Source organism: Thunnus thynnus, chromosome 2 (genome assembly GCF_963924715.1).
Source record: "Thunnus thynnus chromosome 2, fThuThy2.1, whole genome shotgun sequence".
In the NCBI taxonomy this organism is placed as follows: Eukaryota; Metazoa; Chordata; class Actinopteri; order Scombriformes; family Scombridae; genus Thunnus; species Thunnus thynnus.
The window spans coordinates 38,738,218-38,761,187 of record NC_089518.1 but is presented as its reverse complement, the minus strand read 5'-3'; the positions used below and the strand labels follow the sequence as shown (position 1 = coordinate 38,761,187).

The following is a 22,970-nucleotide window of genomic DNA, read 5'->3' as shown; positions in this document are numbered from 1 at the left end:
ATCACAATGTTTTAGCAATTGGTATCAGCAGCATATGCAGAAAAGCTAGTTTTTTGCTAATTGTGCCTAGCTAGGTAGTTAGCTAGCTTGCTAGTCAGCTAACATCTAGCTAGGTAGAAGCTACAACTAACCTAACTAGCTTTCTTAACTAAACTGCAGTTATGAATATGGTTAAAATGGAGTTTATTTTGATAAATATGAGCTCTTCCTTGAGTAAGAGATTTTATAGCCTAGGTCTAAATTTTATTTTTAAAAATGTTCTCCCTGTTTTTGATAGTACTTGTTTGTGTCTGTAATTTAACATTTTTGGCTGTACAAAATGAGTTATTAAATAACTTTTGAAATGTTATTATTGGTGGTCATGTGTACACCTCAAAGTTTTGCAGATGAAATTAAAGAATTCATTAGGCCATCAGTGTCCCTGGCCACTGCCAGCCCAAAGATAAAAATGGATGGACTTCAGATGAAAAGGTAGGATTGAAAAGGCACGTTGATGTACTCTACTTTGTGGTGATATTTTCATAGCAGACGTCTACCGAAACCAGCCACGGTTATGTTCCATTTACGTTTTTTCTACCATATGGACATCACAGAGATAATTACAAGACTGTTTTCCTACATGGAACTATACTGTATAAGGTAAGTATGTTAAACTTTAACACAAATAGCTCTGATTATTTAAAACTAGTAAACAGCAGCTCATACTAACAGTAACAGTGCACCTCACTTTCCAGTTTTCTTGCGATATTGCACATTTTAAATATTATTAGCTGATGTTGATTTATGATTAGTGACCACCTCTGGGGAACTGTGGCATACATGTTTGTGTTGGTAGCACGTATTTCAGGTGAACATGCACATTTCCAGATATCAAGTAGAGACCAACATAATGTTAACTTAAAAAGTACAGTTAAATCTTTTCTTTGTGCAGGTGTCAAAGGTACCCAATGTATGGGATTTCACCTGTGGCTGGCCATAATTCTTGTTAGTGTTGGGAGTAATGTGACATAGAGTATATATTTTTTATTTAATTGGAATAAGGTACTCTAATAAAGAAAAAACAACATCCAGGCCCTTAGAGTCAACCAAACAGAAGAGGCAGGAATCTGAGACACATGTCTAAAAACCTGGACAAATAAAACCAAAGCTAGTATATCTGCACATTGGTAAATAATAAAATTATCATTTTGTGATTTGTGTGAACCAACTCTATAAACGTAGCAGTCTTTTGTGATGTAAGATTCAATTGTTTTTGCTTTCACATTCAGTAGGGGAACCGAAACATTCAGGCTGTTTTGTCAGTGTTGATCCATCTCCCTGAAGCACATGCAAATATGGTGGAATTGAAAAGGCTGAACAGAAGGACAAAAGCTCCGGAAAAAGCTAGTAAGTGAACCGTGATTTTGGAATATTTGTTGCCAGACAAATTAATTTGTTGCCTTATCTGTTGATCATTCAATGAGTTGTGGTTTTTCAAAGTTGGATGCCAAACAGATGCCAGTATGCTTAATCGGAACTTGTTAAAAGGGTTGTCACCTCTGCTGTCCTACTGCCCAGGTAGGGCGCTCTCTCCCCCTCTCACCGCGCTGTCTACCTCTCCACATCTGCCGGCAGCCAATGGGATTACACAGCTGCTGCTACTGTACGCCGCACAGTAGCTACTGCACACCGACAGGAAGTATTAGTGTACCAGAGAAGATCACAGAGCCAAAAACATCCCTTGTTGGACTCTTTGAAGTCGCGTGTGTTCATATACGCAGTAATTAGGCCACACTGGTTTGTTAATGAGTGGTGTTGTGTGACAGTCACTATGTTGGTAATGGGTAATTTTGCATAAGGTGACTTGACAAAGTTAACTCCGTAGCGATTAGCATAACGTCACTGTTTGCTACATTGTTGCTGTGTTGTTTGTTACCAAGCGCAGATATATTGTTCAGACTACAGACTACTGTGACTGTAATCATTCGTGTGATACTGTCGCCATATTCAGTTATTGTTCTTATTATTACTATTATGTTTATTATCCAAGTTACATAGCGGACAGGTGAAGGTGTAATTCATTCAGCTGAGGTGTAGCTTATAGGTGATGCCTAGCCCTAGGATGGTGAAGGAACATAATTGTACACAATGCAAACGTCGCTATTTAAGTCCAGCAGAGGGCCCTGTTGACTCTGAAATGTTAAGTGTCCATGCTCTAATACAGTGTGGAGGTGGATTTATTATATTTATTTGTATTTGATCATTTGTATTTGTTGCTATATGTACATCATGGTACTAAGGGAGATGATTATTCTTATTTATCCCTTTTCAGAATCACATGTAAACTTCAACCAGAGATATGTGCTGATGGTGGCAAAGCCAAATAAACGTTCTGAACTTCAGTGGCATCCGCCTGTGTTTCTGATCGGACACCTTGCAGTGGGACAGCAAGTTTAACCACTTTGAGAGAGAGAAGCGGGGCATTCTTATTAAGCCACAGAACAGAACTGCTTGTTGGATCATTGAAAAGCTTCTGAAACCTCCTGCCCTCCCACACCTTTCCAACATCAGACTTGGAGGTGCTGTGTCAGATCATTCCTGTAACTTTTCTGAAAAGGACAATCTGAACATTCATGCCTACTTGACCCTGTGATTGGTCAACTGTGAGAAGGTGAGAAAGCAAAGTTTGAACTTTTTGTACTACATAGCTCAGTACAGTTAAATGTTCGGACAGCAGTTCATTCAAACATTTTTTGTTCCGGCATAACCTAGCCCGTAGAGACTCTCTACTGTAATATTGATGTCATGGTCTCTCACAGATGTCATTACAACCACATCCATCAATTACTCACTGTACAGTATTCATGTTAGCTCTTTGTATAGGATTTGGACTACCACAAATCAGTTTTAATTTCTCTTACACATAAGTCGCTGTTTGTTTCTAAGTCCTGCTGTTGCTTATGAGAAAGATGGATCTAAATAACTTGCTTAGATATGACCCATTAGAAGTTTGAATCTGAGCTGACACATCTTGCTCTGTCTCGGTGTCTCTGGTTGAACCCATGTCGTCAGGTCTGAGGTCGGTCTCATTAATCACATCACAGCCATGAATGTCACCACAACATTTACTGCAGCCACCCGGCCTTTTCTGTGGAAAATTTACAGAGCTTTTGCAAAATTTTGTGAGACCCGTGTAGTTTTTGTCTTCCTGCAAGTGAACTTTTATTTTACATAACTATCAAGAGTTAGTGAGGTAAAGCAATTCTTCTTTAAAATAAATCTTTACACACAAATAATATGAAATTTATTTGCAAGAATATAATATATAATAAATCATAAAGGATTCTTAAGATGAATGTCACACTTTTAGTTTGATATGATGAAACATTTGAATACAGTAACAGTTAAATGAATTTGGCTACATTTGAAATATGATATTTAAATCAAAACACAATATGTGGGTATTATAAGATTCCAATAAAGCTGAAATGAATTAATTGATAAAGTATACATTTCTTTTGTTTTCATTAAATACACAGTTTCCTTTGTTTTTTAAGAAGTTCTGGAGGTATAGATACTGGGACTGGATCACACTTTAAAGCTGCGGCTGCTGCATAGCTGCACCTCTGTTTGTTTTAGTAATATTGACTAACAGAAGGTTTCTGTGAGTGAAAATATAACAGGATTTGTGTTTACATAATAGATGACAGTCAAGCTCAGTTAGTTATATGAATTGAATTTGGCAGTGGGGTGGGACATGTGTCATTCCCAGCCTCTGTGTGTGTTAGATACCAAGATGGAAAAACATGGATGTTGGCAGTTAAGTATTTGGCTGCTTATGAGCCCAATAAATCTGAACAATTCAAGATCGTACAGTCTTGTGTCAGTTGTGTTTACTGTTGACTGAGTAGACAATCTGTTTATTCATGTTATAAAACAGGGTTTAAGAAAAAGTATCCAGCCTCAAGGCAAATCCTGTCTAATATTCAAATGCAGGGTTGGCATCAGCATACTATGAGTAGCTACCAAGATTAGCTCTTTATAAAAACACGTAAAAATCTCTCCTGCCCAGCTGTAATAATACACTTTATAAAATATTCCAGCTCAAAACTCTGCTGTTAAAGTGGAACAGGATTTTGGAGCCAAATAAATGTTTTAGTGATGTCTACTTTCTCACAGGAAAATTTAAAGTTGTTCTCGCTGCTGTCTTTTTAGAGAATGGACATGAGTGCAATAAAACACAAAACTTCCTGTACTTAAATCTACTTAGTTGTTCTTGCCACAACACATCACTCTATAAATAAAACAGCAACCCATATCATGTTCAACCTGCAGGTTGAGCCTAGATGGTATGCCACTCAAACAACAGCAATAATGGATAATTGGGGTAATGTTATAATGTTTACCTTTTCTTAGACCTACAAATAACTTTTTTGATAGTTGGTGTAATGGTGAAATTTAACTAAATGTCAAATACAAATTTTCCCAATCACAAAATTGTCACTGAATTTTGCCACTACCACAATACAATGGAAGTGAATGAAATTCATTTGTGATACTTAAAGCATCCAAAATGTGTTCCAGTTCTTGAGGATAACCCACAGTACTCACTGACAATAGTTTTCAATAAGAAAAGTGTTAAGAGTCAGTAGAAAGTACATTTGATGGTGTCAGTATTTCTTTGGCCTTATCAGACTTCACTTTAAAGCTGTCTCAGAGAGAGAGACTGTGTCTTTTATCTCTACAATGACAGTGATGAGTCCAATGTTATGCTGATCTTTGTGTCCAAACTATGACAAATGAAGAAAATGTTCTTCACCATCCAATTGATTTATTATTTTCTGTTATCCAATTTAGACACCATGCCCGTAACTAGAAAACAAGGTTTGTCCATTCGATTATTCAAATGTTTTGATCTGCCATGAGCTTTCACCATTCCTCCATACTATGTTAGCATATGATCAAAGTAACATAAACAATAAATGATTAAAAACTGCAAATGATTAGGGAATGAAAATGAAATAACCAGGAATGAAATTTCAGAGATTCAAAAACAAATTTCATCTACAGAAATCTAATTTACTTCAGCCCTCATGGAAACTGATGTGGCATCAGCATTTGTTTCTGTTTTTTGTTCTGTTTTTTGTTGTCGTGCCCCTTTAGTTGATTTTCTAAACATTTGTATAATGAAAACGCAGAGGAAGAGGGCAAGACTGATGCAGATAACCCAACGTATGACTAATGACCAAACCGTTCCTTCTCTCTTAACTGACACTCTTGTAGCAGCCGGTCCACTGACACCTCCACCTCTCTGAAAACCACCATCAAATGGCCACATTCAGTTTCATCACTGATCCAGCCTTGCAGTGCAATCTTTACAGTAGTTTGGTTTAGTCCAAAGAAAGTAAGGAGAACTCTGCCGGATAAATGTTGGCAGTCAAATACTGATGTTGACTTTGAGTTTAAATACAAGACATCTGTGGCATTGTCCTTAGCACAGTTGTCAATGGTGACTGTGTCCTGGTGGAAAGCCAACATATAAATGTCACTTCCATCACCCCCGACCAGGTAATCTCCACCAGTCGACACCAAGATATCGTTGCCGTCCGAACCTTTGAGAAGGGAACTTTCATAACCAGACACCAAGATATCAGAGTAGATGGTGCCGATCACAGTCTCTACGTCCTTCAACACGTCCCCCTCAGCATCAGCATAGCGGCCCTGTCCAGTCAACAGGTTAACATAAACCCCTTCACCCTTCTCATGATCACCCCGGTACAGAACGGTGTCTCTGCCAGGACCTCCATCCACTAGATCCGCCCCTGGTCCAGGAATGAAGTTGTCCCAGCCAGAGTTTCCCATCATAGTGTCATTTCCATCCTCGCCATAAAGAGTGTCGTCTCCCAAGCCACCAATCAGGATGTCAGCTCCATTCCCTCCAATCAGTGTGTCATCTCCTTCACCTCCATCCAAGGTGTCATCCTTCCAGCCACCAGTCAGAGCATTGTTCTGATCATTACCTAGTATGTCATTGGACTGGGACAGACAGCCTTGCACTGTATGGACCTTTGACAAATTTCTCTGTGAACTGAGATCCAAACGACAGTCAATCTGTGATTGTTTCAGAGTCACTTTGAAAGCTTCAATCTTAAAGAGGGGGACATCTCCAGTTGAGTTTAGTGATTTCAATTTAAAATGCACTCCGTCAGAACTCTGAAAGTCTATGTGCTGATGTTGGTAGCCATTATTGTAGTTTAGCAGACTGAATGTTAATTGTTCCCCCATTGTTGTTATTGTCATGCTCAGATCATCTGTTGATGAGTCGAGTGCAACTTGGCTGCCATCGAGGAAATCTATATCAACTAACACAGTATCGATGTACTGATCTTCTGCAAAGTTATCAATCATTATGTTGTTTCCATATCCACGTTTGATGATGTAAGTGTCTTTTCCTTCACCTCCAAACATCAGCGCACCCCCAGTATAAGAATCAAGCACATTTCCTTTGCTGTTCCCAACCATGATGTCGAAACCTGAGGAGCCGTACATTTCTTTCACTGAATCGAAATGATTCATCATCATCACTTTGCCTTGGAAGTTGCAGAAGACTTTTACTGATGAATATCTGTAACACTTAAGTAGTTCAGGATTCTGGTTTCTGTAATCAACAGTTAAGGGAAACATCAAAGACTCGCTGCAGCTGCTGAGGTTGGACATCAGTCCAGCTGTTATTCCATCACTGGTTCTGATCTGCAGGTGCTGATAACTCTTTGACTCAAACCAGTTCTGTAAAATAACATCTTTTCTTCCATACACCAAAATGTTGATATTCTGTCCTTCACAAGTACATGCTATGTGCTGATATTGTGCTTTCAGGAAGAGGACATCCATAGCTTGATCTGGCGATTGATTGTTGATGGTTTTCACTCCTTGGCCTGGTGTGATGACATACCAGTCCTCTCCTTCTCTACCCTGAATGAAATCATTTCCTCTTCCTGGAGTGAATATATTGCGTTCTTTGTTCCCTCTGATGACATCATTAAACTCTGACCCGCGGACCTCCGTCACACTGTGGAGAGCCTCGTCCTCCTGAAGGTCCATCACCAGAGCAGATGGGGAGTTGCTGTAGTCAATGCTGTGACTTCTTATGCACTTGGTGAAAGGATCATTCTGCAGGCAGTCAGCCTTGTTATCTGAGATTGTGAAAGTGACCAGATCTTTTGTGATGACAAACAAGTGTCTGTCTGCTGGTGATCTGAACCAGTTCACTAAAGTCACATGGATGGCTGTATCATCATGGAGAGCATTCAGAACAATATTGTTACCTTCCACCCTGACTTTAAACGTGTCAAGATTTGCTTCTATTATAGCCAGATCTGTTGTATTGTCTCTGGAGTAATTTTCAATCAATACTGAAGATTGTTTTAAGGATTTTACCATATATATGTCCTCTCCTTCACCACCAATCAAACAATCTTGACCTCCTCCTCCATCTATCAGATTCTTCTCTCCATTTCCAATCAGCACGTCATCATATCGAGACCCTAAAATGTTTGTAACTGTACGTAAAAGCGGCTGTGATGTGTTCACTGTTTCACCATGTGTCTTAAACATCTTGTTAATTCCTCTGGCCACCAGCTGAACAGAAGAAATCACAGTAGGGGAAATCTCAAACAAGACTCCGTCTCCTGACATCATGTTCATATGACGATACGTTTCCCCTAAAAACCATTCTTTTATGGTCACAGTATGGCTGCCCTCATACATTAACACAACATCATTCCCAGATTTAGACACAGAAATGTGACTGTAATCAACACTGAAATGAAGAGTGTCAAGTGCTTTGGAAGGATCATAGTTGTTAATTATGGTTTTCCCTCCGTTTTCAGGAATAATAAATGTGTCTTTTCCACCAGAGCCTTCAACATAACTTCTCTGTGGACCGAGGAAAAATATGTCATCACCTGGTTCACCATAAAGCTGGTAATAGTAACTTAACATGACTTTAATCATATGTTGGTCCTGTGCTTTCTGTACTGCAAAAAAACGATTAGAATCTCTGTTCCCTTTGTATGTCCCATATCTCGAATAGGATAGAGCCTTATAACCTGAAACCACATCCACAGAGCCAGCTGGTATGAACATGAGTACTTTTTTCTGTAGAGTCTTATACTGTAATCTATGTGACTCTCCCAGGCCAAGAATTATATCTTTGCTTCCTTGTGTATCAATGTTCCAACATCTCATCCCAAAACTCTCATCACTAGATACAAAATAATCCATGCAGAACTCAGACTGACCTTGATCAGCGAGGCAGAAGTAAATGCCGCCTCCATTCCAAGAAGAGTCACCACCACTAAAATCAATGGCAGTTGTTCCATCCTGTTCCTTAATAACTCTGTAATATCTGTGATAGTCTGATATCTGGTCAACAAGTCTGTGTCCCTCCTCAATTTCATCATAACGCCAATCGTAAAATATACTTGCCACATGAATTGCAAAATGTTGAACTCCCTTCCTAAAGCCAACAAAGACAGCCCGCAGTTTTTCAAGAACTCCAGCATCCTTTGGGAGGCTGTTTAGTTCATTCTGGATACCCATGTAAACATCATCAATGACCATCCGGACTACTGCTAGAGCCAGATTTATAGGTGCAATAAATGGTGTCAGTTCAGGCTGAGCAATTTCAACAATATCTAAAGCAATCATACCAACATCTAAGGCAGCATCAATGTATCCCAGTGCATCACCTCTTTTTAAATCTTCTGCAAAATTGTATATCCCAAATCCAATTCCCACAGCTGGTATAACTTGCATAGTTCCCTTCATTGCAGGGCTTTTCATCACTGCTGCTGCAGCTTTGGCAATTCTGGTCTCTGAGGACAGAGCTTGTCTTGCAACAACAGAAGTTGTCATAGCTGCCACTCCATGAGCTGTTTGCAGAGACCCCATCACACCATCTTTAATGTCTCCCTGTTCAAAAGCACGATCAACTCCTTTCATCCCCAGCACTAAGCCCAGCATCCCAACAGCAGTCCCTGTGCGTTCTACATACTTGTTGACGTGATGGGAGGGCACTGAACTGTGCATCTCCAAGTCATTAACTGCTGTGTCAATGTTCTTCAGCATTTTTTCATTGTAATGTTGACTCTCTGGAGATAATTCAACCCTGAACTCAACAGGTTTAGAATCAGCACCCTCGGACACAAGCTGACATATAAACTGTCCGTCCTCCATTCTGGCACTGCCCTTCTGGATCTGCAGTCCTGCCAGACTTTCACCATATTTTGCCTTCAGTTGGCTGTGGATTTGTTCAGCAAACGATGCAGATACCCTGGAGAAATAGGATTGTAGTTTGAAAGAATTCTCCAACTCTGAGGCTGAATTCAAGTCTTGCAATGTTACGTGGCCGTCATCATAGCCTCCTAATTTGCCTGATACTGAAGGGACCTCACCATCTCTAGATAATGTCAACTGTTTTATTTTATCTTTGAAATTAGTGTGATCGATTTTAAAAGCTTCTCCTTGTTTTGATTTTTTTTCAAATATTTTCACTTTTACTGACATTTCAAACATCTGTGACACTACACTTTTACCAATAGATTTCTCCCATTCTGTGAACATTTTGGTTTCGAGATTTATAAGGTTTTTAAGGTCACCCATTAATTTTTCCTTCTTACGTTTGTATTTATTATGTAATTTGCTAGAATCTTCAGGTGTTGCTGAGCCACTAAATCCACGCCTGCTTGGATCAATCCAACTTAGTCCTCTTGCCATTGGATGGTCTTCAAAAAAAAATTTCAGTCCTTCATCTTGTATATTGTTGTCTTTGTTTTGGAACATGTCCAGGGCCATAAGAATCAGAGGGAATGTCCGGAAATTTCTTGTAGATTCAGATATAACTGATGCAGTGAAATATGTGGTGTACCAGGCCTCAGTGGAAAGCGGTAGGCTAGTTGTGTGCTCTCCACGAAAAGTTTCTTCCACAAATTTAACATATCTCTTTTTTTCAATCCTCTTTTTATTCTCATCTAAGTGCTCAGGTGCAATGTGTTCTCTCATGTCTGGGTATCTTTCTTTCCCAAATTGTTCAAAAATACAGTTCTTAACCGCAGTTATTTCATTCTCATTTCCCCTTTGATTGCTGTCAAGCTTTTTTCCTACTAGATATACGTACAGATTTTTAGGCTCAACTTGATATATCCAGTCATTAACCATCAGATATATGGCCTTATTCTCTGCAGTCTTTGCATAGTGACGGATAATTTTCAAAACATCTTTGCCTGACATTATCTCATAACAGTCAGAAAGAGCTGCTTTTTTCTGCTCATGATTCATTAATGTATCACTCTGGCTTTTGTCTACCATTATATATCGGTCCTTTTCTTGATTCAGGTTGTTGAGGACGAATTTCTTGGGAAAGGGTAGGTCTGAATTAAACAGCCCCCAGGACAGAGCTTCAAGTTCATCACAGGCATTTTTAATTTTTTTAACATTTTTTTTCTCAAACAATTGAAAAACACTCTGGTCAATGAATCTCCTTGGATGATTGTGCCAGCTGTCAATGTTAATCATCAAATGTTCACTTGGAGTTTCTCCAACTAGAGAGTTCCTTTCATTGGTAAAAACTTCTTTTCCTCTACTGCCAGGCTCATTTCTAATAATTACATCTCCGTTTCTGTCGAGAGTTGCCACGACTTTCTTACTATCATCTTTATGCCTCCACTGCAGCCCGTCTCGAGTGATTTCTTGGGTGATTTTCTCTCCAGTGTGTCCGACCTGGAGCTCACTATCTCTCACGTGCAGTTCTGTCTCGATGTGGGCGGTGTCATGGAGCTCCTTCATCAGGGTTTCAACAAAAGCTTTATTTGCTCCAACATCACAGGCCACCACACTTATTGTTTTGATTTTATTGTTGATCCTGAAGGTTTGTTGAATGATTTTAGTCATATCTTGGGCTGTGTATCCTGCCATTCTTGTCTCTCCTGAGTTGTCTCTCCCACCATGACCTACCAGCACCAGTCTGCTGTCCTCTGACAGAGGCACAGAGGCTCCGTGAATCAGTTTTGGTCTCTTGTTTTCATCAAGAACATAGACAGAACTAACTGATGGGTGCTTCTCATAAAGATAAGTGGCAGCTTTTCTGACCACAGGATCATCTTCCATAATGAGGATCTGCTGATGGTCATACTGTGTGGTATGATCAACTGGTCTTTGTGGTATTCGGTAGCTGGAAACTGAGTCAGGTTGATTCATGACCTGGTAAATCTGGTGACTCTCCTGGTTTGTTTCTAAGACTGCTTTGATTCCACGGCCCATAAACACCCGAATGAAGTTATGTTGGAAGTCTGTGGTTGTGTTTCCATCAAGGGAGAAAACTGGTGCTGCTTCCAGTGATGACTTCAGCATCAGTTCTGCAAGTGATGAGCCAGAGAGGCCAGACACAGTTTGTCCATCTTCTGAAACACTTCCAAATATTTTCACTACAGTGTAGCTGTCTGTCTCCGGTACACATGAGACATTGTACAGGCATTCTTTACTGACTATTACTGAGTAATGAGGATCCATGTTGTATTCCTGTTGGACTCTGTCATTCGTCAACTTTTCTTTGTCAGTCATAAGGAGAATTTTTTGGCTGTAACTGTGTGAGATCTCTGAAGCACTTAGCAGCCGATCTTGTATCTTTTGTTCATCAATATCTGCCAAGAAGGCGTCAAAATCCTGGAAAATAATTGAGAATAAAAATAAGCAGATCATCAAGTTATCTTAAGATAAAATCACAGGTTTTAACATAGATTGATTAAATAAATGAAGAGGGCATTAATTCTGCTTAACTCAAACATCGTAGTTTTCTTTGTAGAATTGAGACATGCAATGCAGAACGTCTCAAATACAATATTAGACTGTTGATGTCATGACAATCTCACATTGTTGTCTTGAACTCTTCCTCACATCCCAAAATTTGTGAGAAAAATATTACTTACATTTTTGGTGTGTGTGTGTGTGTGTGTGTGTGTGTGTGTGTGTGCGCGTGCATGTTTGTGAATTTTTACAAGGTAGTTAATCATTCCATACAGTTATTTTGATGTATCAACTCTTTTGATAACTAGTTTGATTAATTAAACACTAATAGAGATGTCCCAAAGTGATCCTACAGATTGGTGCAGGGATGGTGGCGTGGTCCATGGATGTCCTGCCTCCACACCTTCTGTTGCTATTATTGCTATTATTATTACTAGTCGTATCTCTGTTATTACTATGGTTGTTATTGTTATTATTGTTGTTATCATGCTTCTCTGTATCTCTCCTCCCTCCCTCCTCCTTTCTCTCTCAACCCAACCAGTTAAGGCAGATGGCTGCCTACCTAGAGTCCAGTTCTGCTTGAGGTTTCTTCCCGTTAAAGGGGAGTTTTTCCTTGCCGTTGTCGCTAAGTGCTGCTCATGGGGGAATATTGGGTCTCTGTAAATTAAAGAGTGCTCTATGTGAAAAGTTCCCTGATATAACTTGTTATGATTTAGCGCTATATAAATAAAATTGAATTGAATGGAATTGAATTGAAATTGGTGTCTGGGCCAATCCGGGCAGATCTTAAATGATCGGCACTGCTTTCCTTTACAACAGCTTATAGTGTGAGCATTTCACTCATATATGTGTTAAAGAGTGAAAATTTGTGTGTGAAAATTTATTTCCGCCCACCGGAGTGAGTGACTCTGTTTTCTGACGTTCTGGTTTGCAAGATAAACAGACTCGCTAAATTCTGACCATAACTATCGCTTTCTCATTGGTAAAGAGTGGCAGTACACAAAATATTCAGTTTGCAGCTTCTCATTTGTAGCTGACGCCGACTGTCGCCTCTGCTGGTTAAAATGACAAACCTCAACGGCAGCAGTTCATATCAGCTGTAGCTAATGAACGTTAATTCTGTGAGTAACATGATGACAAAATGACACTTTTCTCTTGTTTGTGTGTCTGTACTCGACCAAAGATAATTTGTGGGAGAAGAGCCTCAACTCTGTGACATCACTGTACAATCAGCATGTTTCTGTAGTTCCAACTCAAGCTGATCGCGTCGCATCAGGAGTCACATTCTCTCAATGAAACCTTTTATTCATATTAGATCAATAATTTTTGAACTAGGACCTTCAGTATTTGGATTAAGTAGCTTAGGAAAAATGTCTGCCAAAGTCAGAAGGCTTCATCTGCTATTTCACTGTGCCAGATCTATATTAATTATAGTTCTCTGTATCACAAGGTTGGTTGGACTTCCTTACAGACAAGAAGAAAATACCATCTCATGTTATTCATCTGCAAAGCTTGACTGTTGAAGCTTCCAAATTACCTCACATCTCTTCTCTCATCAACATCTAGTAACTACAGCACATGATCTAGTAACTACTTCACATCAGATAGACCTCATGTTTGCACTAATGTTGGTAGAACTGGTTTCAGGTGCTACACACCTTTTGAACTGTAAACTGACTGAAACTTGAGTCTTACATGCCTCTTGGAGATTTTGAAGTGTTATTATCATGTTTTTTATGATTCTTGTAACTGTTTTTATTGATTTCTTGTTTATTGTGTAGTTTCTGTCCGCTGATTGTGTTCTTGTCTTATGAATGTTTTTTGTTCTCAGATCTCTCTTGGAAAAGAGATCTTAATCTCAATGAGACTGCCTTACTAGATAAGGACTAAATAAAAAAATAACATCTTCTGCTGCTATGTAAATAGAAGTATCAGATGGGACTCATTATCTGCAGATACTCAATATTAAAGGAGTCAGATCAGGATCACGGCCAGAAAAACTTGATCAGGACATCTATACTGACTGCTTATGGTTCCAGTATGATTAAGTTCAGTTTTCTAAACTGCTGTGCTTCAACTTTCTTTTAAAACCCACTAACCTGTTCCATCTGAATGACACAAGCTGTGAAATTCTCACACTCCTGAAAATCATTCAGCAGACTCATCAGGTTTTGGTCAGTTTTCATCCTAAAAGAAGATAAATGATGTTTATATCACAGAGGGAAACACAGTAATTACACAAAGTCAATAAAGCCTGATAAAGACCACATGAAAAGTTCACGAGGACCTTCCCTAAAAAAAACAGCTGAACAAGTTGGGATGCCTCATTGTGTAGGTGCACAATGAGGCCAAGAGAATGTAAAATATTTTTCTGTACAGCAGCATTTCTCTCACAGAATCAGATTTTGCTTCTATTTGTACAAATGAGTCAATCTACATTCAGTCTGAGGGACACTATACCGTATGATCATGAGGGAAAGTCTCTCAGACATGTTTCATGATCATGTCAACATTGCAACAAATGGCCAAACTAGTGAAATCCATACCATGGTGGATACCTCTACAAGTGTTTCATTATTACCAGTTATACTGTTTAAACCTAATAACAACTCTGCATCCTGTAACTTTAGTCATATCAAAGAATGAAGGATATCTGTTGTGACGACCCTCTCTGAACAGACTCTGAGTTCTCTACCTGCAGGAGTCTGGTTGGTGGAGTTGGGTCGTCAGGAGGATTCAGCTCACCTGGACTGCCCAGCTTCCATATAAGCTGGAGGCAGTCAGTCATTTGCTTCTCCCCTCTGGCTTCCACTATGTTGATTTTGGTTGTGTTTAGTTTCATTTATCTTTAAGTTATGTACTATAAATTTATTTTTAGTTATAACTCATGTGTGGTCTCCCCTCCTTTGTCCAGCCTTGACACTGTAAAGTTTTACTTCAAAATCATATTGAGAAGTACGCTGATAAGCCAACAATGCATTATTTAAGCAAAAGAATATTGATGTCAACACAATACCCATTATTTTATACCTAAAATAATGGGTAGCTTCATTTAAAATATATAGTCATAGTTGTCACATTCTGAGAAGAAAACTTGATACTATCTGATCAAACAAATTAACATCACATACATCACAGTTTTTAAGAAGAACTACCCTGAGTTTAACAGATTTTTACAGTGAGAAAAAGTTACAATAATCTCAACAAGTGTGTACTGCAGGGCCCATATTTTCAGGTGGTGGTGAATGAAAGCTTTCTCACCACAGCTGCATCACAAACCTTAGCTGTGACCATGGCTCCTTACCTGCTAGTGGATCTCTCAACTCTGGCCCCAAGCATGGACGTGGCCCTAAGATGAAATATATTCCTTATTACATTTTTATCCACTTGATTTGATTAAATCACATTGCTGAAGCCTCATATTAGCTTCAGATAAACTTTTAATTACAATTTTGCCTAAACGAGGGCGGTAGATTTTGTCCTGCATCTCTTACATTGTAAGTGCATTATGAAGGGGTCTTCTAATGGTCAGTATGAACAGGAGGAATTATTACAGCAAGAAAAACAGGTTTCACTGTTCATTTGGGCAGACTTGAAAAATTGTGAACCCATCCTTCAAGTGGGAATTTGTGTATTTCCCTTGAGGTAAAAGGATATGGATAAATAGTCCCATCCAACAGAAAACTATATGGACTATTGTCACATTTATCACAGCAGTGCCTGAATACTAATATGTATCATATGTTCTAAAATATATGCATTGTAGTTGTGCCAAGGCCTTTACAGTTGGAAAGGAGACATATAACTTTACTTTGGGTTCGAAGGGTTCTTGAGCCTTTCATGAAACATGTGTTCAGGCAGTCCTCTGAGGCGATGCAGTGCAGCGATATCAGGGCTGAGCTCCTCCCATTCATCCTCTCTCACCTCTGCAAAGTTAAGACAAATTTTACATTAAATGAGGATCAATTGTAGGTGTTCCTTATGTTCATGCTTTGAGTTCATAGTGAATGTTAGAGGAAAGGGAGATGAGAGCAGATATGTCATTGGCAGACTGAGGTTTAGTTGAATTTCTCAGAGAGAGATCAGCACCTCTGGATGGATACACTTTCCCATTCACTTGAATAAGAAAGTGTGTCCAAACTTTTGACTGGTACTGTACATTACACCAGGATTTTACAGTAGCTGAAAGGTTTTTGTTGGTTTTTGTTTTGAAAGGTGTTTGTTAACGTTAAAAATAAAATTAGGTATTGTTTTGTTTGGGAGCAGTGTTAGCAAGAACAAAGCTGGTGAATGCGAGAAATAAAACAGTATTTTCTGATTGTTTTGTGTCATTCTGTTCTAAAGCAAAAATAAATAACCAACAAACACTCAGCAGATGATTTGTGGAGACAAATGCTCTTAATTTTAATGGAAACGCAAACAGGAAGAACAACTGGGACTTTTAGCTCCAAGTTTAGTTTCTGAAATTAGTTCCTCTGGAACTTTTGGTCGAAATAGGGTTATTATCAGACTCGGCTCAGTTTCATCAAACTAAGCTATAATTTGTCATATGAAGTTGTATTTATTCTGAGCTGTATTTTAGGCCTTAATGCTAAAAATGCTTACAGTTAGCATGTTATACAATATACTGAAAGTACAATGGAGCCAGATGGAGATGTGTCCATTCGTTTTAGAGACATGTTTTCTGATTTTTCCTGAAATTTACCACTAAAAGAGCACATAAAACAACACAAATTGTTCCGCAATGTTTGAGATAAGCCGCTGCAAAATGGCCGCCATAATCACAAAATAACTGTGAAATCCTGGAGGGAGTGATTAATATTCAGTAATTATCTCTCTGTATAGTAGTTTTTATTGGTTGTATAGGAGTCCGTTGTTCAGGAAGACGATGCAGCATGTAATCAAAGCAAGTGTATCACATTGATATCAGCCTTGCTGTTTACTGTTCACTCTCTTTACACTATGAGAGCTGTATTAAGTTATTGCTAGTGTTAACACAACATGTCCTACTGCTGCTTCACATTAAAAGACTTCAACTGGCCAAACACAGTGACTTTTATTCTGAAACAGCCACAGGAAACAGAGTAACTGTCACAGAGGTTAGCGCTGCCTGATCAACAAAATGCGTCTACAAAACAAGACAAAGGTCATTTTGGTCATTTTTTGTCAGAGGATGAGTTTGAAATATTTCACTACTTGCTCCGTGTGCAGCATGAAATCAGATGGAGGTCGTGATTATTACTGACTGACGTCTTTATTAAAACAGAAACACCAGCTCCTCTTCTGTTGGATTTCTGATAAAGCAGCTGCTCAACAAGTCTTTGCTGTAGTATTAAATCACACCTTCTGTTACCACTGTAACCAAGTGTGTCGCCTCATCAACCAGGACTGAAATCTTAAGGATTGTAAAGACATAAAAGAGAACTTGAGGTTGTTAAAATATTAAATATTTCTTACCAAACTGTTGAGTGAGGCTGAGGAGGCTGAAGAGGATCAGAAGTGTCCTCCAGATCTCCATCCGACCCGCCATCACGCTGCAAAATATTAAAAACAGAAATGTGACTGATCATAGAAGTACTAATGCTTTGAGTCTGTCTAAATATTACTTCAACTCTGCAAAAATTGGTTTTGGTCTTGCCTGTTAACAGCATGTCTAAAGAAAATTAAAATTGTCCAGTGATTGCGAGTGATGAATAAGGGAGTGGAGGAGATGCTGTACGCCACAGTGGTGAGTTGAAAAGTAATTATACATTTACATTTATTCATTTGTCAGACACTTTTGTCTAAAGCAACTTACAAATTAGGTCCTGTAGTCAACTCACTGTGCCGTATACATCATGCACTGCACGGCCGGATCTCCTACTACTCATAGAAAATGAACAAGATGCATCGACTTGACATCTGTCAATGGATCCAGTGTGTCTGGGACTTTAATGTCAGCTAGAACACGTGTGGCTCTGACAGCAGGCAGCGATATTTGACAACTTAAATGGAACTCAGTCAAACTTTATTTAACGTTAAATATATAGGGAGCAAGTCCAAATAAGCAACTACGCTTTAGAATCAAACCCAAAAAAACACCACCATAACAACTAATATTTGTAAATAAATTAACAGAAAAACAAGCTCACAGTCGCTTATAATAAACAGACTCAGCAACTGTGTCTGCATGTCAGCATGTTTTAAATATGCTGGAGGGGGCTAGCAGAATTTGGGTGTAGTTACTCTTTAAGCAGGTTTTCTTCAAGGACTTCTCTGTATGGTTCTAAGCCCAACACTGTGATCTTTGAACCGTGAGCATCAGGTTCTAATGACATTACCTTCTGCCTAGATGACATTATCATTCCCTAATGTAACAACTGAGGAAAAACTGTACCTGACCAGAATCACTTCCCTCTGGGAAGTTGGTTGTTTTATTGACAACAACCTCCACTCATTGCATGAAGACTAATATCAGCGCCCTAAAGCCCTATCAGGACATTTTCTGACCTGGGAGCTGAAACTGGCTTAACTGTAGTGTTAGCCATAAAGCGAGCCATGAAGTACCACCTCTAATACCAAATATTACAAAGAAAAATAAAAAAATAAACTCACCACTTCGTTAAAAAGTTTGGCCTGTTTCTATATAACTAACTGGGAATGTGTTTTCTACATCCTTTCTACTCTGAAATATTATTTGTGTTTCTGACATAAAAGAGAATCGTACTTCACAAAGGTGTGTGATCAGGAATGGCAGTTAAGTTTTTACTGCATGCTGATAGACAAAGGCTGATTACTCCATTTTAATGCACAGCAGAAATTATGTTAGGTGCTGCTGAACTGAATGAGCTTCAGTAGCAACAGAGAATAGCTTATCTGATCCACACACAATATTTAGCCTAAACAAAGGCGCACAAAACTAGACATGGTGAAAGCAGCAAATGAGCCGTAATACGTGAAAAATAAATAAATAAATGTGCATTTTATTCAAGCTCCACTGTTACATAATGTAATAATTTATTAATTATTTATGTTTAATTTATTCTTGTCACCATCATATATTTCATACACTTCGATTCTTTGTCCATAGCACACATTATTTTCTTTACAGTTCAATGTACAGTAAAGTACGTTGATCCCGATTGTAACCAATAATCTGCAGTACTACATAATGTTATACTGACTATATGTTAAGACTGTCGCTGGCGTCTTCACCATAGCAACGGTCGCTGAGGATCATGGGTAGGCTAATGTAGTTGCTTCCCCTATCGTACAAAACTGACAAAAATACTTCTAAACCAAAATTGAACGGTCTTTTGAATTTGATTTTCTGGATTTTCGTTGGGAAACAAAAAAAAAAATAGATCACGTGATTCCGTTTTTTGTTTTTGGTTTAAAATGAAAAAAGGAAAAACCATGTGACTTCCGTTTTTGGTTTCAAACGCAAAAAAATTAATTGGCTGAATGTCCGCAGACCTGCTGGATATTCAATCCAAAAAGGAATAACGATAAAACGAATCGGCAAAAACCAAAAACAGGCCGGGCTTGATTGGTTTTTCGTTATTTGATTCTGACACCAAAAACGTTTTTTTGTTTTTTGTTTTGAAACAAATAACAGATTCAGCATTTTTTGGTTTTTGAATTACAAATGAATTACGAATTATCTGATGATACCTGGGCCATGCAGGTCAGAGTTACAAACACACATTTGAAATGACAGATGACAGTTTTTAACATTGATTTTATGTGTTTCTAATATAATTACTTACAGCAAAATGTTAACGGTTATTTATCAGTTTTTCAAGACCCTCCAAACTCAAAATCTGGGGCAGGTGCTCCCAGATATTTCTACCCGTGGAAGTGGAGATCTGTTATTGCACAGCCTGTAGAGAAAGCTTTGTAAATCTCTGAGGCGTCTTCAGAACTCTCTGATTTTTGTGATACTTTCTGTATTATTTTGAAAGGTAGAGTACTTAGATACTACATATCCAGGTAAGGGGCGTGACAATTTTTTTTTTCTCAACATAGTGCAAAGTTACTTAACATAAAAAATTAATACAAACTTTGGCTTTGAAGTTGATGTGTTAATGATCAAAACAGCTGATGGGTAATTAATTTATGTACGCATAACTTCAGAGTTCTGCTTGAAATGACACAAAACTCAGATTGTGTAAAAGTTGGCAAAACAAAATGTAAAAATATCCCATGTCTGGTTAAAGTCCTGCATTTACATTTTTAAAGGAAAAAATAAAAGCAGTAATTGAGTGAATTATTTATTTGTTCATATGTCACATTTAAAGCAGTAAGTTAGCTTTATATATCAAGGTATAGGTATGCAATGAAATTCAGGCATCAAACATATTTAAATAAGATCTAACATGATGATAGAACAATGTGGAGATCAGGGTTTAACTGCTTTTTCCACGATGGAATATGTTACAGTTCCAATAAAACATACACACACTAAAGTATTTCAGTTTACTGGTTCTTATTTGACTTACCCAAATATAATCCAGGTCCTGTGAAGCTTGGATGACATTTAGAAAATGAGAGGACAGTCCAGTTTATATAATATCTGTGATGTCCCTCCCTCTCCACCTTCTTGGTCAGGGTTTTGTGTTTTGTTTGCACACATCACACACTGCATTCCTTACTGACCTACCTGACGAACATTATTATTATATTATTTTATCATACGTTGACAATAAATGTCAATTAAAGAAACTAAATTAATGCGGTTCACTTTTTTGTGTCTGACTCTGAGCCAGTTTGTGACACATTTAAAAAGTATAAGTATATTCTGAAAAAGGGGAGACTTTCTCTCTTTAGTAACAGCAGTCTGAGTTGTTTCCTGTAAAAAATGATTTTCTGTTATACCTGTTGATAACTTTTTGTCATTTGATATGTGATGTGTGTGTAGGAATCAGTGCCAATTATTAAGAAAGCCGTAACTCTAATCGACTCTTTTGTGGTTCCTCATCCTCTTTCGTTTTTGGCTTCTTCCTTTTTCTTCATCCACTTCATGAGCTTTCCAGCTAGGACTGTAATCCTGAAGCTAAAAACGGACACTTTGGTTGAAACTTCTGAGAAAAACTTTGAGGAACACCAGCCTTTGTGTTTTTGTCTCCACTCCCTTTGGTACTAAAGGTCAGTTGTGAAATGACATAATTATGAAATACATTTTTAATATGATTAATGGCTGTTCAAACTGTGATAAAGCTTGAGACCTAAAACACCAGTTAATAATTAATATAACACAAATAATAACAGTCAAAATCCTGCTTTAGCCCTAATATATGCAACCCAACAAATAATTCCCCACACAATCTTCAGAAATATTCAGTCTCTGATGTGGGTGGTATAGAGCTTGGGATTGTCTGACATTTTGCAATAAACCAAATCTACAAAACCCTGCAGGTGTTACGAGAACTAAATCAGTCCCTTAAATGTAATTCACTCAGTATATTTATTTTCAACGTATTGTTGTTTCAAATGATTTTATTGTGAAGCATAATTTTCAAAGATAAACACACATAGTATTGCCATCCTTCTTTTCATATAAGCAAACAATGTCAAAGGACAGAAAAAAAAAATCAAATCATACATATTATATACATATCAAAGAAAAACAAAGACCTCTAATCCATAACCAGCCTCACACTCTCCCCTTATCTGCCTCCTCCCCACCCCCGCCCCAGACTGCAGTTAAGATTCACTTCCTTCTGCAAAATGAGAGACTAAAGGTTGCCAAATTTCCTCATGATCTTTCAACTTGTGTTTAAAGATATAAGTTAGAACTATTCTAATTATTATTAACTCCCCCTGCTCTTTCATCTGTTTCACTCTGCAGATGTCTCTTTGTTTTTCACTCTGTGTTGAGTGATTATTTGGGTGCTTTAACTCCCTCCTCCCTCTATGTGCCTTTTTTCTGTCTCTTTCCCAGTTAAGGAGGCTGCAGTGAGAAAGTTTTCACAGCCTTTTAAGTGCAAATTCAGGAGGTTTATCTCCGCCCAGTTACTGCAGTTACTGTCAAACCTGCAGAGCAGCCGCCCCACACTAAACTGATATAACAGCTACATGAGTCTCATGTTTTAGTTGCAAGAATCATATTTTAATGCAGTTGTTCTTTGTTTGTGATGTGAAAACATCAGAGAAATAAAATGTTTGTGTCCTGGTATTAGTGCAGTAATAAAATACAAACACACTGCAGAGCGTCTCTCCTGCTGGCTGCTGACAGCGCTGTCAGTCGGAGAGTCGATCACACTAGAGGAGGAGACGCAGAGATGCTGCTACATGTCTGATAAAACAGCAGTTTAACCAACTTCACTGCATTTAACACCAGAGCTGAAAGCAGAAACACAGTTACTCTGCATCACTGCTGTCCTCCACTTCCATCAGTTTGCGCTGATTCATTTTGAAAGAGTAACGGCCAATGAGGAAACTCCAACACAGCCGGCTAACCAATGGTGTAACTTCATCACTCAGACACTCAACCACGGTTATAGGGCTGGCCCCGCTGTTGCAGTCCAGCCAAAAATAATGTCATAAAATTTACTATTATTTAACTGCTTTTTCCTCGATGGAATACAGTTCCAATAACACATATACACACTCTAAAGTTTTTCAGTTTACTGGTTCTTATTTGACACAAATATAATCCAGGTCCTGTGCAGCTTGGACGACATTTAGAAAATGAGAGGACAGTCCAGTTTATATATCTGTGATGTCCCTCCCTCTCCACCTTCTTGGTCAGGGTTTTGTGTTTTGTTTGCACACATCACACACTGCATTCATTACTGACCTACCTGACGAACATTATTATTATATTATTTTATCATACGTTGACAATAAATGTCAATTAAAGAAACTAAATTAATGCGATTCACTTTTTTGTGTCTGACTCTGAGCCAGTTTGTGACACATTTAAAAAGTATAAGTATATTCTGAAAAAGGGGAGACTTTCTCTCTTTAGTAACAGCAGTCTGAGTTGTTTCCTGTAAAAAATGATTTTCTGTTATACCTGTTGATAACTTTTTGTCATTTGATATGTGATGTGTGTGTAGGAATCAGTGCCAATTATTAAGAAAGCCGTAACTGTAATCGACTCTTTTGTGGTTCCTCATCCTCTTTCGTTTTTGGCTTCTTCCTTTTTCTTCATCCACTTCATGAGCTTTCCAGCTAGGACTGTAATCCTGAAGCTAAAAACGGAC

The 22,970-nt window shown here is 38.3% G+C and overlaps 1 protein-coding gene and 1 long non-coding RNA gene across 3 annotated transcripts; one reads left to right on the top strand and one right to left on the bottom strand.

Moving 5' to 3' along the window:
* Nucleotides 1–2,381, top strand: LOC137170319 (uncharacterized). Of its 2 annotated transcripts, none has more exons than XR_010924599.1 (2): nucleotides 1–1,386; nucleotides 1,558–2,381. It is a non-coding gene; the product is annotated as an uncharacterized lncRNA (long non-coding RNA). The 2 variants fall into 2 exon arrangements; XR_010924600.1 differs by having other exon boundaries at nucleotides 1,480–2,381.
* A 1,052-nt stretch (nucleotides 2,382–3,433) lies between these two features.
* On the bottom strand, nucleotides 3,434–22,671 carry LOC137170315 (uncharacterized). Its single transcript, XM_067573588.1, has 5 exons — nucleotides 17,239–22,671; nucleotides 15,593–15,707; nucleotides 15,086–15,130; nucleotides 13,881–13,968; nucleotides 3,434–11,700 (listed from the first exon to the last, which is right to left on the bottom strand). The coding sequence occupies exons 1-5, from the start codon at nucleotides 17,309–17,311 to the stop codon at nucleotides 5,218–5,220; spliced, it is 6,804 nt and encodes a 2,267-aa protein (XP_067429689.1). The 5' UTR covers nucleotides 17,312–22,671; the 3' UTR covers nucleotides 3,434–5,217.
* Nucleotides 22,672–22,970: the final 299 nt, after the last annotated feature.

Bases quoted from the DNA above. Each gene is read 5' to 3' on its own strand.
- LOC137170315 (XM_067573588.1), bottom strand. From the start codon at position 17,311: ATGGCGGGTCGGATGGAGATCTGGAGGACACTTCTGATCCTCTTCAGC. The intron at 15,708-17,238 runs GTAAGAAATATT...TTAACTTTGCAG, and splicing joins CAGCCTCACTCAACAGTTTG to AGGTGAGAGAGGATGAATGG. The intron at 13,969-15,085 runs GTAAGGAGCCAT...ATCTTCTTTTAG, and splicing joins GTTGAGAGATCCACTAGCAG to GATGAAAACTGACCAAAACC.